The sequence below is a fragment of the Lepisma saccharinum genome, chromosome 30 (assembly GCF_977018435.1).
Source record: "Lepisma saccharinum chromosome 30, izLepSacc3.1, whole genome shotgun sequence".
Classification (NCBI taxonomy): domain Eukaryota; kingdom Metazoa; phylum Arthropoda; class Insecta; order Zygentoma; family Lepismatidae; genus Lepisma; species Lepisma saccharinum.
The window spans coordinates 15,993,558-16,011,527 of NC_139258.1; the positions used below are offsets into that span (position 1 = coordinate 15,993,558).

The 17,970-nt window shown below is 36.5% G+C and overlaps 1 protein-coding gene across 1 annotated transcript in view; it reads right to left on the reverse strand.

Annotated features, from left to right (window-relative positions):
* Positions 1-2,621: 2,621 nt before the first annotated feature.
* LOC145981705 (phospholipid scramblase 2-like) overlaps positions 2,622-17,970 on the reverse strand; it is a 33,042-nt gene continuing 17,693 nt past the window's right edge. The window contains exons 4-7 of the mRNA XM_083115107.1: positions 15,416-15,570; positions 10,912-11,076; positions 9,362-9,499; positions 2,622-4,096 (exon numbers count right to left, since the gene is read on the reverse strand). Of these exons, the coding sequence (XP_082971233.1) occupies positions 4,055-4,096; positions 9,362-9,499; positions 10,912-11,076; positions 15,416-15,570 (500 nt within the window). The 3' untranslated portion in view covers positions 2,622-4,054. The remainder of the gene's footprint in view (positions 4,097-9,361; positions 9,500-10,911; positions 11,077-15,415; positions 15,571-17,970) is intronic.

Genomic DNA, 17,970 nt, shown 5'->3' on the forward strand with positions numbered 1-17,970 from the left:
GCAGAACGCACACCCACCCCACTCCCGTCAACATCTTTGTTCGCTTCCTTTGGGGAATCTCTTGCGCCGACATTGCACAACATTGCTGCGTGATTTCTTGACAAGAGCGTACCCAATTTCTTAGTGGACCGCCCAATACCGACGACTTCTCTCCACCCGTTTTGCCATTATTCACTTCGGGAAATCATTTTCCCACGTTTTCAAACGTCAATAACTCGGCAACAAAGCAGTTTTCGGAATTTCGTTACATGAACTTTCCACCTTATTTTCATTCATACAATCACCTCCCAAGCGTTGTAAACGAACTTACGAAACACCCTGTGTGTGTTTATATATATATATATATATATATATATATATATATATATATATATATATATATATATATATATATATATATATATATACACCGGCCGGTAGAGAAGAGGGACTGTAGGGTTGTTTTCCTAGAATTCAAAATATGGTAAATGAGGTCATAGGCGTAACTTGGTGGGGGCAAGGGGGCCCCAAGTCTGATTCTGTTCAAGGGGTCCCGGGTTTGATACCTAGTGGAGGCACATAGTGGTTCGGATACCACTTTAAACTGTAGACCTAGTCCTGATTAGCCTTTCTGTTCATAAAGTGGACTTTAAAACATCAAATCAATCAATCAATCGATCTGATTCTGTCCCCTCGAAATTAGGCCCTTTGATTCTGCCCCCTCACTTTTAGGCTGATTGATTCTACCCCCCTCAAAATTAGGTCAAAGTTTAATCCTGCCCCCTCAAAATTAGGCTCAGTTTGATTCTGCCCCCTCAAAATTAGGTCCAAAGTCACTTCACACTTCGTTTTATGTCACTCTACTTAAGCTTTGAACAAAACATATTTTTAATAATTGCTGAAAAATTGCCGATTTCAATTTGTGTCTTGACAGAAAGAAAAGTCAAGTCCACTATATGATCAGAACAGCTAATTGGAACTGGACTTAGTTTTTAAAATAAGATTTTGACACCTTTGGGGTTGGACGGGAGGGCAAGATCCAAAAGTTTTCTACCCCATAAAAAAAGCGCCAAGACTACTTTGCTGAATTACTATTACATTTGCGAAATCATAAAAATTATTGATTAACTTGCTTCTTAGGTCCCAGGAGTTTAACACAAGTTCCATTGGCTTGTTAATTCTGAAAATTCATTAGTTGGGCAAGTAGAAAAGAATAGAATAGTATTTTTATTTTCTACTGAGCGAGGTTCAGCCTAGGACTGCTCTACCACCTAACTCAGGACTAGGTATTACAGAGTAGGATTACATGTGAGAGGTATTCGACAAAATGATTTAGAATAAATGAAATGCATGAAAAAAGAACTAAAAAATAGAAGCACACATATCAATTCACACACACATACATAATTCAAAATTGTGTCTAAAAAAAATGTAAAGAAATGTGAACACAATACGCATTACTCATGATGTCATGCGGGTGTATGGAAATCCTAATTAGTCCGGGACTCCGTGAATTATCATTTCTATATATCTAACTCCTATCATTGTGTACGTAATTTCATGATCAACTGTTGTTAAGGTACTGATCAATTCAATATAGATTCTTCTATGTCTTTAGTCATGATTTCTTCTAAATGTGTTTAGCTTGCTGCAAAATTTAAAAAACTACCAACTTGACAGCTCATGCTGAAACCAAAAAATATTTCCAACAGCTTCCAACTCGCCCATGTGTTTTAATTCGGTGATGTTCAAACATTATGTACGTGGAACTTTTTATCACTAGTTACATCAGGCCATGACTGTGTAATTTTCCATTTGTTGATTTTTTCATGGGCAACCAACAATCAAAAGAAACTCACCACTTTACAGCTACTGCTTTCTTGTGTAGATGAACTTTCAAATCTTCTGAACCGTTCCTTTGATCAACACAGTCTTCACCGCTACCAGCTTTATTAGATTTATTTAATTTTGAAAGCAGATTCCTGATATTGTCAAATCTAGAACTCGTAATGCTAACTTTTTTCACTAACATTCTAGCTTCACAAAGAAATCTAACTCATTGTTCTAAGAAAAAAGCAGACTGTTGTTTAAAAAATGACCTTGTAAAGGGCTATTGCTCTCGCTTCAAAAATTCCATGTGTACTATTGTTCCACTCATACAAGTACAGATGTTCTGTGGTGACACGTTCGAGTCACCTGACAACTCATTTGTAACTTTCACATTCATTGGGGTGGCATTTTCCTGTCAAATTGCATAGACAAAGAAAAGGGAAGAGGGGAGGTGGCCTTCAACCCTGCCCACTTGTTTGACAGTTCCAGGAATAGAGCAGTGCTTGAGGCCACATCTGTTTTCGTCAAATGGAGTTTCCAGTTGTCTGACAGAAAAGTGTTGATAAAATTTAGACAGAAAAGTGTTGATAAAATTTATCAAGCAGAGAGAGGGACAAGTATAGATTAGTAGATAATAAAATTATCAACCATGTAGATGCTCCAGAGGGGGGAATTCCCCCTCATCCCCCCTACAAATACCACCTGATTATATGAAAAATAAATATCAGGGAAAACTTGACATCCACTTACTTGTAAACCTGATTCAGAAAATAAAACAAACAGTATTATTGAAATAGTATATTGGCATAAAAATATGACAAAAATATAATATACAGACACGTTTACTTAATTACGAGCACCTTTGTAATGTAAACTCACACAAACATAGAACAAACTGTCCCAACATAGGACACTAATTTAAATGTGTACAGAAATGTTAGAAAATAATTCAAAATTTAAACAGTATGTGTACAAAAATAATTAATTTTTAATAATTGCAATATTTACATGATTGATCACAGCACTTTTCATTATAAATTAGAAACCTTTTATATTTTTTTTAATGCACTTTCCAGTATCTTACATATACCAATTAATAAATCCCCTGAGTAGATACATAATTTTCTCTAGAATTTTCTAGATTGATTGATTGCATCCACTAAATCATCATTGTATCTATTGTACATGCTTGGCAAATTGTGCATGACTATTTTCAATAATTTTTCTGTTACATTCTATGTGTTTTTATGCGATGGATTTTACGTATGCTGGTGGAGAAGTTGTCAACAGCATGTTTTGAGTTTTTTTTTTAATTCTTGAAGCACTTATGGATCAAATAAAGTGCACGAATGTGGTGATGGACAATTTGCATGGTAATATTCATGGATCCCACTGTACTATGTATGATTTAGTGGATGGAACAAATCAACCAACCCAGCTGAAAGACTAGTTTTCTGAATGAAAATTATGTGATGCTTAAAATATACGATATTGATGATTTTTTTTTAAAAAATCCTCTCGGACGAATGATACAAGACCAAAATGTAAGTTATGTTTTAGAGACATCTGGTAATCCTACACAAAGGCCACTTCCACATTGTATTCTTAAAATGAGAATTTACACCTTTCTTATAAGTAGTGAGGGGAAAGGGGTTCGGTACTCCTCATAAGTCAATTTGTTAGTGTCAGAAATGATAATGTTGAAAGTTAACCATACGAGCTACTGCAAAATGGTACATTTGTACAGTCAAGGACAATTTCCTTGGATGTAACAAGCCCATTTGAAAATCAATATGATTGTTTCAACTCCAAAAGGTTGCATGACTGTACATATATTTCCTTCGTTAATACAAGAATGTTAGTTTTAATTTTGCAAAGTGAAGCATACTGCCAGAAATTAAAACAATGCTTAAAACTAATGATGCATTACGAACCAAGGAAAAAAATTAAGAAACAGTATCATTCGCAAAAACTTCGTATAGCTTATCAGGGCTGTGGCGGTGCCAAACCGGCCTCCTTTCCCCCGCAGATCGAATAACCATGCACATTCAACAAACATTAAACGATGATGTAAATATTTCTATATGACATATTTAGGGAAATAATAAATGTGGTCATGCTTCCACAAAATATTCTCAAACCATTATGCAATGCTACATTTTCATGTCTACAACATAATTTTCAAGATAATTGATGACTCCCAAACGTTACACCACTGTCGCATGGATCACTGAGTCCTCCTTCTTCATGAGTCACTGGATGATTGTTGCTGTCTCATAACTAAGTCCTGAAATAGACAAAATTAGACTACCGTATTTATGTGTGTGTAATGCACGTGCATGCATAATGTGCACCCTGGTTTTTGATGGGGAAAGTGACAAAAATTATATCTCGTATACGAGGGCCACTATTTATATTTTGAGCCTTGGCAACACTGTTTGAAGTTAGACGCGATTTGACGTTTGCATGGAATCGTCTGGCATTATTGACCATAACGTACTTCAAATGTTTTGTCAATAGCTTGATTTATGTTGTTTATGTTGCCTTGGAGATTGCACAACAACAATAAAATGGAATTAACTCGTGAACATTTTTGTGCGATGATTTTTTACGATTTTCGACGTGGATTATCAAGACAAGAGTGCATCGATCAACTTACTTCCACATTTGGCGATGAAGCCCCATCCTTTGCCACTGTGAAACGCTGGTATTACGAATTTAATCGTGGCCGCCATTCGCTCACCGACAAGATTCGTGAAGGTTGTCCAAAATCAGTGGTTGTTCAAGAAAACATTGATGCTGTGCAAAACCTAATACTGCAAGATCGTCATGTGACATACTGTCAGATTGAGGCAACCATAAGCATTAGTTCCACCAGCATATATAAAATATTACATGATCATTTAGCTGTGAGAAAGGTATGTTCTCGTTGGATCCCACACAATTTGACAAAAACTCAAAAAGACGCTCGCGTCAATTGGTGCAAACAAATGCTCAATAAATACAATCGTGGTGCTTCAAAAGACGTATATAAGATTGTAACAGGTGACGAATCATGGATATATGCATATGAGCCGGAACGTAAACAACAGTCGACTGTATGGGTGTTTCAAGATGAACCCAATCCAACAAAAGTTGTTCGCGCTCGAAGCACATCGAAACAAATGGTCGCCTGTTTTTTTCGGGAAAACTGGTCATGTGGCAACTTTGCCTTTAGAGGAACGTAGAACGGTCAACTCTGAATGGTACACAACAATTTGTTTGCCAGAGGTCTTCGGTCAAATACGGAAAACAAACAAACGCCGTCGGATCATTTTTCATCAAGACAATGCCAGCTGTCACACATCTCGTCTAACAACCGACTTTATGAACAGTCAAAAAATCGAATTGATGGGTCATCCGCCGTACAGTCCTGATTTGGCACCCAATGACTTCTTCTTGTTCCCGAATGTCAAGAATAAATTGCGTGGACAACGATTTTCGTCGGCGGAAGACGCCGTTGATGCGTTCAAAAACCATATTATGGAGGTGTCTCAAGAAGATTGGAAAAACTGCTTTGACAAATGGTTCGAACGAATGCAAAAGTGTATTGACCATAAAGAAGAATACTTCGAAAAACAATAAAGCAGTTTTCAATGCCAAATTCCTGTTTTTTCATTGTTAGGCTCAAAATATAAATAGTGACCCTTGTATAATGCTCAGTATAAACCAGGTTCACGTTCAAGAAATAGCTTTCTTACTTGTAGATCGTAAAGTTGTTGCTATGCCGATCAAAACTGTATGAAATCATACGTATTCAATGAGTCACCTGTTGCTATGTGGACCAAAAGGAGATTATCCTTTTGTGTAAACAGAAATCATACCTATTCAGTGAGTCACCTGTTGCTATGTGGACCAAGAGGAGATTATCCTTTTGTGTAAACAATAAGTCACCAACCCATGCCACCTCCCCCCTCTCCCTCAACTGTTTTTAGTATCCCATAGCTTTCACTGTTTAACCAGTTTATTTATTCTGTAATAGTAGAAAGCAAGATCAAAATTTGCAGTGTTCAGGAAGTTATTTTCTATTATTTCTCGCCCAACAAATAACACTGATGTGCATCCCATGTGAAGGGAGATGCATGCTCGAATTTCGGCAGAATGGCATTTCTTTTCTTGGTGTTGCAGAACAATACATTACAAAGTGAAAAATCGTGGGAAATGGCCTTTAAATTTTATACGTGGTTTTGCTCATTTTCTCTTTACTTTTTATAAAAAAACCTTCTATACTTTTTCCATGACTAACATGGCATTTATAAGAGGCACGTTCAGTTAGCAGCGCAAGATTTCTTTCATTAAGGCCTTTACACACTCCACATATGTCATATTATTTAGCCAGTATTACATTTTAACTATTATTTTATTTTTTCGTATCTTTTCATTCATCCACAGTACCACAAAAATCACAACGTTCCTTCATTTTGTGATGAACTTACTTCAACTGCATTGAACATTAGTGTCGCCATCTTGAATGGAATACTGTTGCCTTATTCAGAAACTGCAGAATATAATCTTTACAATGATATATATAACCTGATAAGGTTCCGTAAACATGAAAAATCATCAATGCAAGTGTCACAGAATCGTGGAATGACCCTGCATGGTTTCATGTTGGCTGTCTGAATTATTCCATACATAATATGCACCACAGTTTATGGGGGCAAAAATTTTGGAAAAAAGTGCACATTATACATGTGTAAATACGGTAATTAAAAATGATCATTATCTTATTCGCAGCACATAAGAGCAGTGAACCCCCAGTGATGTATGGTATTCACTTCGAGAATGAACAATAAACAATGTACTTTACCTGTTTTCGCTGAAATCTACAGAATAAGTAATGTATTTGCGGTCGAAACATGACAAATTATCTTGCTGAAAAAGAGAAGCAACGAGCCAGCTAAGCTGGGTACAATTTCAGAGTTGAACCTCTACATATGGCAAAATGCATGCAAAGGGATAGTCCTGAATGATCATCTCCAAACAACAGACATGCACGGTTCATGTTCTTCTCAAAGAAGCTGCAGCAGAATGCAACCTCCTTGCTGTTACCATGGGGGCTTGAAGTTTGAAGCTCATGCATTACATAACTGGAGGAATAACACTAATGTGCCACTCAGCAAAGGCGTATCTGAAAATATTTGAGAGAAGAATAAGGGAAGTAACAAAGCTGAACATGACAGAGGAACAGTATGGATTTAGAAGAGGCAGATCAACAGTAGATCTGATATTCACCATAAAGGTTATGGGCATGGAAATGACTTGATTATGGCATTCCTAGATATAGAAAAGGCATATGATAGCATGGACAGAACAAAGGTTTGGAAGGCTCTACGAAAGAAACTAGCCAAGGAAGAGATAGTGTGTAGAGTGCAGAGCACATACAAGGCCAACCAGAGGTGTGTGAAGAACAGAGTGGTTCAGTGTAAGTAATGGACTAAAACAGAGAAGTGCTCTTTCCCCACTGCTCTTCATAATTACAATGGATGCAATTAACGAAGAGGTGGGGAAGAAGATAGGAGAGGAAGAGATGAAGGGCCCGTTGTTCGTTGATGACTTAGTAATATGGGGGAACAGGGAAGAAGAAGTACAGAGACAGCTTGATAGTTGGAATGAGGAAATTAGAAGGGCAGGAATGAAATTCAGTGCAGAAAAGAGTGAGGTGCTAATAACAACAAGAAACAGAGCCACAAAAAAGATGAAATAGAAGAGTTGAGGGTAGTGGAGAGCTTCAAATATCTAGGAAAGGAAGCATAATTGAGAGAAGTGAAAGAATAGATGAGGAGGTAAACAGAAAAGGACAAATGGGAGGTGTACTGTATCAAAGCCTTTGAAGATTAATATGGAACAGGGATGTACCTATGAAATGTACCAGCCCCCATGGCAGAGTGGTTAGCACATTATGCTACAATACCAGGGGTTCAGGTTCGAATTCCAGCCTGTCATCACTCATTTCCATCTTTGCAAATTAGACAAAAAGTGGTGGCACAAAAAGCAAACCAATCAGTCAATGAAACCTATAAATGCAAGAAGGTAATATACAGGGTGCTCACAAATTTCCCTTACAAACACATTGTCATGGTTGTAGCACGGAAACGGTACGTTACAGTTTCCGGACATGGGTTCCTATTCCAAATATTGTCTACTCAGTCCCCTCTACTAGCCCTTGGAGTTGTAAGGGGAATTTCCGAGCACCCTGTATAACACATACTAAGGGCCAATAATGACGTATGGAGCAGAGACTTGGACAATGACAGAGGGAGACAAAAAAAAAAAAGATGCAGGCAGTGGAGATGGAATTGTTAAGGAGTAAATTGGGGAAGACTAGAGGGATACAATAAGGAATGAGGAGATCTGACAGACAGTGGGTGTGGTGAAGCTTCAGGACAGGATAGATCAGGCACAGATGAGATGGTTCAGACACATGAAGAGGATGCAGAAAGACTGCCAGTAAGAGCTTACAATGCACAAGGAGTGGAATAAGGGGAAGGGGGAGACCAAGATGTTGGTGGAAAGAGCAACTAATGGAGAACATCAGCAGAAGAGGACAAGATTGGAACACCGTGAAAAGAGACGAGTGGTAGAAGACCAGAAAAAATGGAGAGGCTTGACGTCTATGCCTACCCAGCCAGAGGCAGGAAATGATGACATTACATATTCAACCTTTATAAAACTTTTGTGTCAAGTTTCTTATTGTAATTGCAAGTTATGGCAGAGATTGATGGGAAGCAACAGGGCCATTGTAAGAGAAATGTGACACAGTGCCACCGCAAAGTGTCTCGCACTTCCAAAATACAATGCTCATGAGTCATTCATTTCTTGTGCAAGCACCATCACATTCAAAGAAAAGGAAGAAGAAGAAAAAATACCCATGTTAGTGATGCAGTTCAATTTGTAATAAGCACACCTTCTACATGAAAAGGAAACCAACCTCAAACCAGTACCGGAAGACATGGCAATTATAATCATCACTATTGCCATGAAAGCATGTTAAAAATTTATTTCTCTGTAACACAGTTGAATCTCTTGATCCGGAAAACTGTTTCCACTAACCAGGACTGTAAACCAATGCAAATTTGCCAATCAGGAAGAGCTATACATCTGTTTTGTTTGTAATCATGCTTTTTCTATCGATTTCCTGTTTATTATTCCGATTATAGTTATTCTCTTTTGTTATTAACCATTTACACCTCATTCAATAAACATATTTGAAAGTTAGGGGGAATTTTTAATCATGAAGTTTACACTGTCTGGCCTGCCACACAAAAATCTCATTTTTGGATATCTGAAAACTTGCATTGGATGGATTTTTTTCAGTGTAACATACTTTTTACTTTTGGTATTCTCTCAGAATACTAATTAACAGAACACAAGCTTTATTTAAATTTCTTCTAATTTGAAATTTATGATACCAATTTCCAGGTGGGGGAAATACCCAATTTGAATTCCACATTACACCATGCTTACATACTCCCAGTTTGAAAATTCTTTGAAAATTTCTGTTGATACTTACAATATAAATGCAGGCTGCAAAAAGAGTGGCTTTCATTATAACATGTAGATCTCGAGGAAAGGAAACAGTGAAACGCTGTTTCCAACTCCTATGCCAAGTTACATCCCCTACATCTTCACCTCCGGAATAGGAAGCAACCTTCAAAAAAATAGTTATTCATGTTAGTTAATAGATATTTCACTCAAATGAGTATTTTCTTTTGTTTTCAAAGTATGTGTCAAATTAAGTACTTACAGCCAAGATTCAGAAACTTAATCTTTAGAAAACTTGGTAATTGTTCTTTCAAAACTAAATTAATTTATACTTTCCTGATATTTAAAACTTGAATTGAAAATACCATATGCTGCATGACAAATTTCATGCATGTCTCCATGCTTCATATTCTTTGATTTTCCAACTGCACGGGACTTAATGAAATATATGTGTTTTGCAAATATAAAGTTCAATAATGCACAGACACAGAGACGTAAATAACAACAAGAATACAATGTATTTGCAGTACATAATGGACCAATGTTAATGAAATATATTATTATTATTATTATTATTATTATCATCATCATCATCTCTTGTGAGTGTTTGTTTACATCTGATATGGAACAAAATGGATCAAACATGTTAGCAAAACTGTCAAAGATAAGGTTTGCATGCTGTTCATCCAAATCCAAACAGCAACAGGCAGTGGCATGCCCAAGTGGGGGTTGGTGGGGGTTATAACAACCCCCTTTTGGTCCAGTATTTCTAAAAAAAAAATGTCAAAGGCACGAAAATATGTCAAAATGAGGACTGACTGCTTAAAAAATGTACACATAACCCCTCCCTTTCGAAAATCGTGGGCATGCCACTGGCAACAGGATGTGTGCATAATTTTTATTAATTCAATACACAACTGTATTTATGCCCATTTGTAGTTATGATAAATATACAAGAAAGACATTATTACTGCAATAAATATTTGTAATTTTCCACTTACGATTTTACTACATTATAAGATCAAGAACCACTAAAAATAATAATATTAGCTTTGAATTCTCTTCCTAAGTGCTTTTAATTCTCTTTGGCCAATTTCTGTACAATTTGCAATAAATGGAGTAATATGCAGTGCTCGAAAAATTTTCTTCAAAGCTAGGCGCCAGTTCTGAAAATCAGTACTGTAAAAGTAACTTAACTATTGATAAACTTACTTATATTGCCAAAAGTAACTGTTACAGATACAGCTACTTACTTTTAAAAATAGGCACCAGGAAACCACCTACTAGCAATTGTGCATACTACAGTCACGGACCCAAACTTTGAAAATGCATATCATGAAAACCGTAAGAGATATTTACACCTGGTTTTCTGCACTAAACGGATCATTCCTAAATATGCTTTTAAAAACAAAAATTTCTGGACAAGCTCAGTTACAAGGCAATCAAAACATTTGTGTATGTATTGTATTTTTATGATGTGTAAATTAGAATCAAAATGTTGTAAACAGACGAGATCAGTAATTTGGCACTATGCAAGTAAACACCAACATCATTTCTGCATCAAAAATTTGCACATACCTTGTACGTTACATCCTCAAATATCTTGCAACAGGTTCCAGTTGGTTTCAAAGCAAATACTGGGCTCCCATCAGGGTAGGTTATGACATATGACCTCTCACAGCACTTCACTTCAGGTGTTATTATAGATATTGGATACCCTGGAGGACATTCCACATTAATAAACTGAAATGCAAAGAATACATCAACAAATAGTTGAAGCAGAAATATTAGAACTACAGAACAGAGAAAATATACAAAATCTGATTAAAAATATGCAAAGATTTATGGTGATTCTGAACTTTCAAGGTTTAACATCACAAGAGACTGAAGTCAGGAAGTTCTCTGGATTAATGACCAGGTGAGTTATGGGGAAGATCCTGAACTCTGGAGAGTTAATGTCTTTCATCTTCAGAGCCTGAAATGAAAAGCTTTTCTCAGTTCATTGGTAGGTGAATTATGGGGAAGATCCTGATCTCTGGAGAGTTATTGTCTTTCATCTTCAGAGTCTGAAGTGGAAAGCTTTTCTCGGTTCATGACCACATCGAGTTATGGGAAACATCTTGATCTCTGGAGATTTAATGTCGTTCATCTTCTGGGACTGAAAGAAAGAGGTTTTCCAAGTTAATGACCATGTGAGTTAGGGGGAAAGAAGCTGATCTCTGGAGAGTTAATGTCTTTCATCTTCAGAGATTGAAATGAAAAGCTTTCCTCGTTCATAACCAGCAGAGTTATGGGGAAAATCCAGGTCTCTGGAGAGTTAATGTCTTTCATCTTCAGAGATTGAAATGAAAAGCTTTCCTCGTTCATGACCAGTTGAGTTATGGGGAAGATCCAGGTCTCTGGAGAGTTAATGTCTTTCATCTTCAGAGATTGAAATGAAAAGCTTTCCTCGTTCATAACCAGCTGAGTTATGGGGAAGATCCAGGTCTCTGAAGAGTTAATGTCTTTCATCTTCAGAGATTGAAATGAAAAGCTTTCCTCGTTCATGACCAGTTGAGTTATGGGGAAGATCCAGGTCTCTGGAGAGTTAATGTGTTTCATCTTCAGAGACTGAAATGAAAAGCTTTCCTCGTTCATAACCAGCAGAGTTATGGGGAAGATCCAGGTCTCTGGAGAGTTAATGTCTTCCATCTTCAGAGATTGAAATGAAAAGCTTTCCTCGTTCATAACCAGCTGAGTTATGGGAAAGATCCAGGTCTCTGGAGAGTTAATGTCTTTCATCTTCAGAGATTGAAATGAAAAGCTTTCCTCGTTCATGACCAGTTGAGTTATGGGGAAGATCCAGGTCTCTGGAGAGTTAATGTGTTTCATCTTCAGAGACTGAAATGAAAAGCTTTCCTCGTTCATAACCAGCAGAGTTATGGGGAAGATCCAGGTCTCTGGAGAGTTAATGTCTTTCATCTTCAGAGATTGAAATGAAAAGCTTTCCTCATTCATAACCAGCTGAGTTATGGGGAAGATCCAGGTCTCTGGAGAGTTAATGTCTTTCATCTTCAGAGACTAAAGTGAAAAGCTTTTCTTGGTTCATGACCAGTTGAGTTATGGTGAATTGTAATTTGGAAGAGCAACTGGAATTCAACAACTTGAAGTATAAACATGATGAGGACAGGGAAAGTAAGCAATATGACAACAGCAATGTCCATTTGCACGAATTGAAGGTAGAAGAAAGAGGACCGGACATATTTCTTGACTTAACACCTGAAGGTCTACCAGAAGAAATACAAACAGATGAATTAACCATAGAAAACAGTGGAGCCAAAAGAAGTGGACGGAAGAAAGGAGAAACAAACGAAGTGTTAAAAACAAGACACAAAGAAAATTTGAAAAGAAATGAAGATCAACTTAAAAGTCTAGGCGTGAAGAGATCTGAAAGGATAAAAGCAAGAGAGCAAACAAATTTTGCACAAGATATTGTACCACAAACTTTCGATGAAGCTATGAGTTCACCATACAGTGAAAATTGGAATATTGCAATGAATGAAGAGATGCAAGCACTGGAATCACATAATGTTTGGACCCAGTTCCCAGAGAGGAGAACATGAAGGTCGTAAGAAGCAAATGGGTATTTAGTACAAAGGAGAACATGGATGGGACAATATACATACAAAAGAAAAGCAAGATTGGTGGCAGTTGGTTGCAGACAGAGAGAAGGGCTTGATTAAGAGAGTTCGTTTTCACCAGTAATAAGTATGGAATCAGTATGTGTATTGTTAAATGTGGGAGCACATTACAAAATTAAACTAAAACTCTATGATGTAAAAACTGCATATTTATATGGTTATTTAAGAGAAGTAGTATACATGGAAAAACCAGAAGGTTTCATGGAAGATAGGTATAAAAAGAAAGTGTGTAAATTACAAAGAAGTTTGTATGGTTGATTGATTGATTGATTTGGTGTTTTAAGTCCACTTTATGCACAGTAAGGCTAATCGGGACTGGACCTACAGTTTTAAAGTGGGATCCGAACCACTATGTGCCTCCACCGGGTATCGAACCCGGGACCCCTTGATTACAAAGCGACGACGCTACCACTGCGCCATCGGGGAGGCTGAAGTTTGTATGGGTTACCACAATCAGGTCTTTGTTGGAATGAGAAACTGAATGAAGTTCTCACCAAAATAGGTTTCAAACTACTGGAAAGTGATCCATGTATCTAAAAACTGAAAGGACAAAAACTTTTGTACATAGAAGTGAGTATATGTTCATGATTTTTTGGTAGTAGGTCCAAATAATGAAAGCATAGATAAGATAATGCAAATCATTCAGAAATACAGTATTTTGTAATTCAAGAAAATAATAGCTTAAGTTCATTTTTGGGTATGGACTAATTGTAACTGAAGAAGGTTATCAGTTGTCACAAAAGGGTTATACAGTATTTTAAAAATATTAAAGAAGTATGAACTTCATGATTGTAATCCAGTAAAAACACCAGGTGATTTGAACCAAGATTTGCATAATTTTGAAGAGTCGAAACCAGTTGATAAAACAAAGTACTTACAAATGTTAGGCTCACTTATGTATTTATCTGTAGGGTCAAGACCAGATATAGCTTTTTGTGTGAGTCAATTGTCAAGGTATAGTAAAGATCCAAGAGAAATACATCTAACAGCATTAAAAAGAGTATATAGATATTTGAAAGGAACGTGCAATTATGCATTTAATTTTTCAAGTGAAGTGATAAGCTTGAATTATGCATGGATGCAAGTTGGAGTACAGCAGTAGAAGCGAAATCTCATACTAGCTATCTTGTCAAGGTTGGAAACTCAGTCATCAGCTGGAAAAGCAAATTACAGAATTTGGTTGATTGACTACTTGTGAGGCAGAATTGATTGCACTATGTGAAGGTTTGTGTGATATAAAATGGGTCATAAGTTTAATATCAGTATTAGATGTTGGAAATTTTGTAAATAGACCAGTGATTGTTAAAACTGATAGTAAATCAGCAATTGATTGGATCTCAAGTAACACTGTGAAGGCAAGAACTAAACATATAAATAGAAAATATAATTTTGAAAAACTGGATGTAGCGAATGGAAATGTGTATCTTCAACATGTAAATTCAGAAAGTCTAGAAGCTGATATACTAACTAAAAATGTGACTAAATCAAAAATTGAGAAAATATGTAAGGGGATATTCATGCAAGATAATGTAGTATTAGCTAGTGATGTGTAAAATAAGAAATACTATTGTTAGTGCGTAATGTTTGCAAAGGGGGGGGGGGGGAATGTTGCAGACTGGCAACTATGCTCACATTACAAGGGAATGAATAGTCTGGGTCGGTAGTATGGCAGTCTCGGAGTGAAGACGTTATAGAAATTGTACATCTTTGTAACTTACCGTTTGGCAGTAATAAATTGTTGTTATTGTTAATTTATGCGTCATCGTATCTGTTAAAGATCCTAGAAACAGAACTACAGCTAGTGTAATTCAACCTCAATTTGCATCATTAATTCACGTAAATAACGTTTGTTTTGATGAGGCAGCACTGAGTGCCGCAAGTGGGACATTTGTGCTGCTATGAAGACGCGGATGACGGAGGGTTAACACTCTAAAAAGATAAAAGTCAATTTTACTCATTCACACACATCAAAGTAATTATGAATTATAATGAATGAATTATAATTATGAATTCAGTAATTAACACTCTAAAAAAAAAAGACTATTTTGCTCATTCACATACATCAAAACGTTCGTCTTGGGTTCCAATCTGCTCATTTTTTTGTTTTGATTTCAATGTAAGCATGCTGAATCTAGTCATGTGTACTGTGTAATAATATTTGCTGTAACTTACGTTCTGTAAGAATCGGAAAACATTTTTTTGTTGTTGTTGTAAAACAACACTACAATTTCACCATTCAAATTACAGTAACCCTTTCCATAAATCTCATGGGGGGGGGGCTAGTTTCCAACCCCCTGCAGGTGCCCTTGATTCTTGTTCTTTGGGAGGAGATACATTTTAAAAAGGGGTGGCACATCCCCCAGTGAGAAATCTGTCAATCTACCAATGTTGCAGACACTTACCGGCTGAGTGCAGCAACCTGGTTCTAATACCATACACATAATTTCTTCCTGATCGGCATTCTTGATTTTGACCCTTCTCTGACTCCAACATTGGAAGTCATCCTTTGCTTCATACAGACACACGTCTGAAGGATCCAAGATCTTCAACACGCGACCTAGAGAGGAGAAGAAAATATATTGTTGGCAAAGCATGGATTTCTAAGCACTAGAAAGTTCACAAATAAGGAAGCAAAAATGCACTGGAATGCTGGTAGAGGCATGCATATTTCGTTTCTGACAAAAACATGAAATACAAAATAACATGCTATAATGATCATCTTCCATGTTTCTGAAAGGTGTGAAGTGCATTTTCCTAACCTGTCTTGTCAATAAATGATGCAAAATGTGAAATAGACTCTTAAACATGAAATTTAGAGTTTATTTACAAACACGACACTTCCTGAAGTTTGAATTATCCTGCAAGTTACGCAATTCATGGAAAATTGATTAATTCTGCTGTAAATATTTGAGAGGCAAAAATGGACCCCTTTATACAGGAATAAACTTAATACTCTCGTAACTACATAAATGTGCTATTAGAGGGGACATGTTTATTTTCTGTAATAAGTGCAGTTAAATAAATCAAATTTAGAATTTTATTCACAATTTAAAGCCAAAATGTCATTCAATACACCACTTTTGATCTGATTTTTCACTGCTGTAAGAACGATTTTTTTTTTTTTACGGCTTTTGAACCCGAAATTGACTGTTTTTGTATCAAAATTGGACTTTTATATTTACCAAAAATATGTGCCTCTAAATATTGAGGATAATGAAAAAGGCATAATTCAAATCTCTCATCAAAAAATTAATATGATTAGACAGCAGAAGATTGACAAATCCAAAAGCTGAAGGGGAAGTAGATAGAAACATGGATTGTTATTTTGTTTGTCCACTTCCTGTTGTTGTTGTCTTAGTGAATTGTGAAATCTGTTGCAACTCATAACAAACCCTTTTGAAGTGGAACGTAATTTGCTTCCTTGTCTCCATGCCACTTTTCTGCCACTGTATTCTCCCAGTTAGCTTGTGTTCAGCAGCAAAGGATATTCACAAAACCTGCTTCCCCATCTGCATTCCACCTGCAGCCAGCCATCACCCCTATTTTGCTAATGGACTCCCCCACTTAGTGCATGCAAACTTGTACAAATGCTTGTGACTATAAGCTACATGAACAATACTTCCACATCATTAATGAACCATATATTACTGCAAATGTATAATTATTGTACTAACAGAAAAAGACAGAATAATATACAGGATGGCACATATTGTATCTACCAATATGAGTTGGAAACCTTACCAAAATACACATGTACACATGGGCATCGGCAGAAATTTTCCTAGGGGGGTCGAATCGAAGATGTCAAGGACACCCCCCTCCCCTCAAAAATATTGTGATACAGACCAGTGGCATATGCAGAAGTTTGTCAATTATTGAATTATCGGTATTTTAAATTGTTATTATTATATTTTTATTATTATTATATATTAGTAGTAGTAACAGCAGCAGCAGCAAGTGCAGTAGTATAAGCATCATTTCTAGTCTGTGCTTCAGAATGTGTGAAAGTTACAAATTAACAAATTTTCAGTGTTGCAAATTATGAAAGTTTCGTACCAAATTCGATATCTCAAGACCATTTTTAAACAATGATGCAAAATGAGGTGAAATAAAGTACTTTGTTTATAAATTGCCATAAATCGAAAAAAAGACGATGGAAATTTCCCTGCCGACGGCCATGAATGTGCAGCATACCTACATCTGTGGAGAGTTGGGAGTCAGGCAATTAGTATACCATGGAGCGTTGGCTGGTGCAGTTATGGATTGCGGTGGTGGAATCCTTTGTTGAAACACGCACCAGGCACTGTGGTGGAACAATGAAGATCGCCATGCACCTGTTCCAGAGGCACACAGCATTCTGAGGTTGGTTAGACAGTGGAGAGCCACAGGTAATGTTGTGATGCACACTATGAAAGCCTTCCCACATCTCAATCAGTGCGTCCAAGAAAAGGAGGACATTTATATTAGAGGGTGTTATTTTCAAGGTGTACTGATGTCTGTATTGTCCACATTAAACATTGGATTAAATGCATATGTGTATATTTTTAATTCAGAACCATATACAGTTAGTACAAGTACATCGTCCCGTTGTCATTTGAAGTTGGTAGATACAATATGCACCACCCTGCATATGGACATTACTTATTAATTTTCAAATAAAAAACGTAAAAAGTTGTTCTGTATAACCTGAAGTAATGGAACAATTGTAATATATATCAATAACTGCTTCAAACTACTATTGTGCAGTCATAGAATCTTTTACTTTTTGACAAAGCTGAACCTACACCACATACCATCATTTCACTAAATAGCTAAGTCCAGTTTTGGCATGTACTTACTTTTCCAGTTACCCAAGTTTCACAACATCCTGTGGCTTCTTCAGGAGTTGAGGAAAGATTAATAAAAGTTTAAAACATGTAAAAGATAAGTTGGGTTGAAAGATGTTCAAATTACAAGG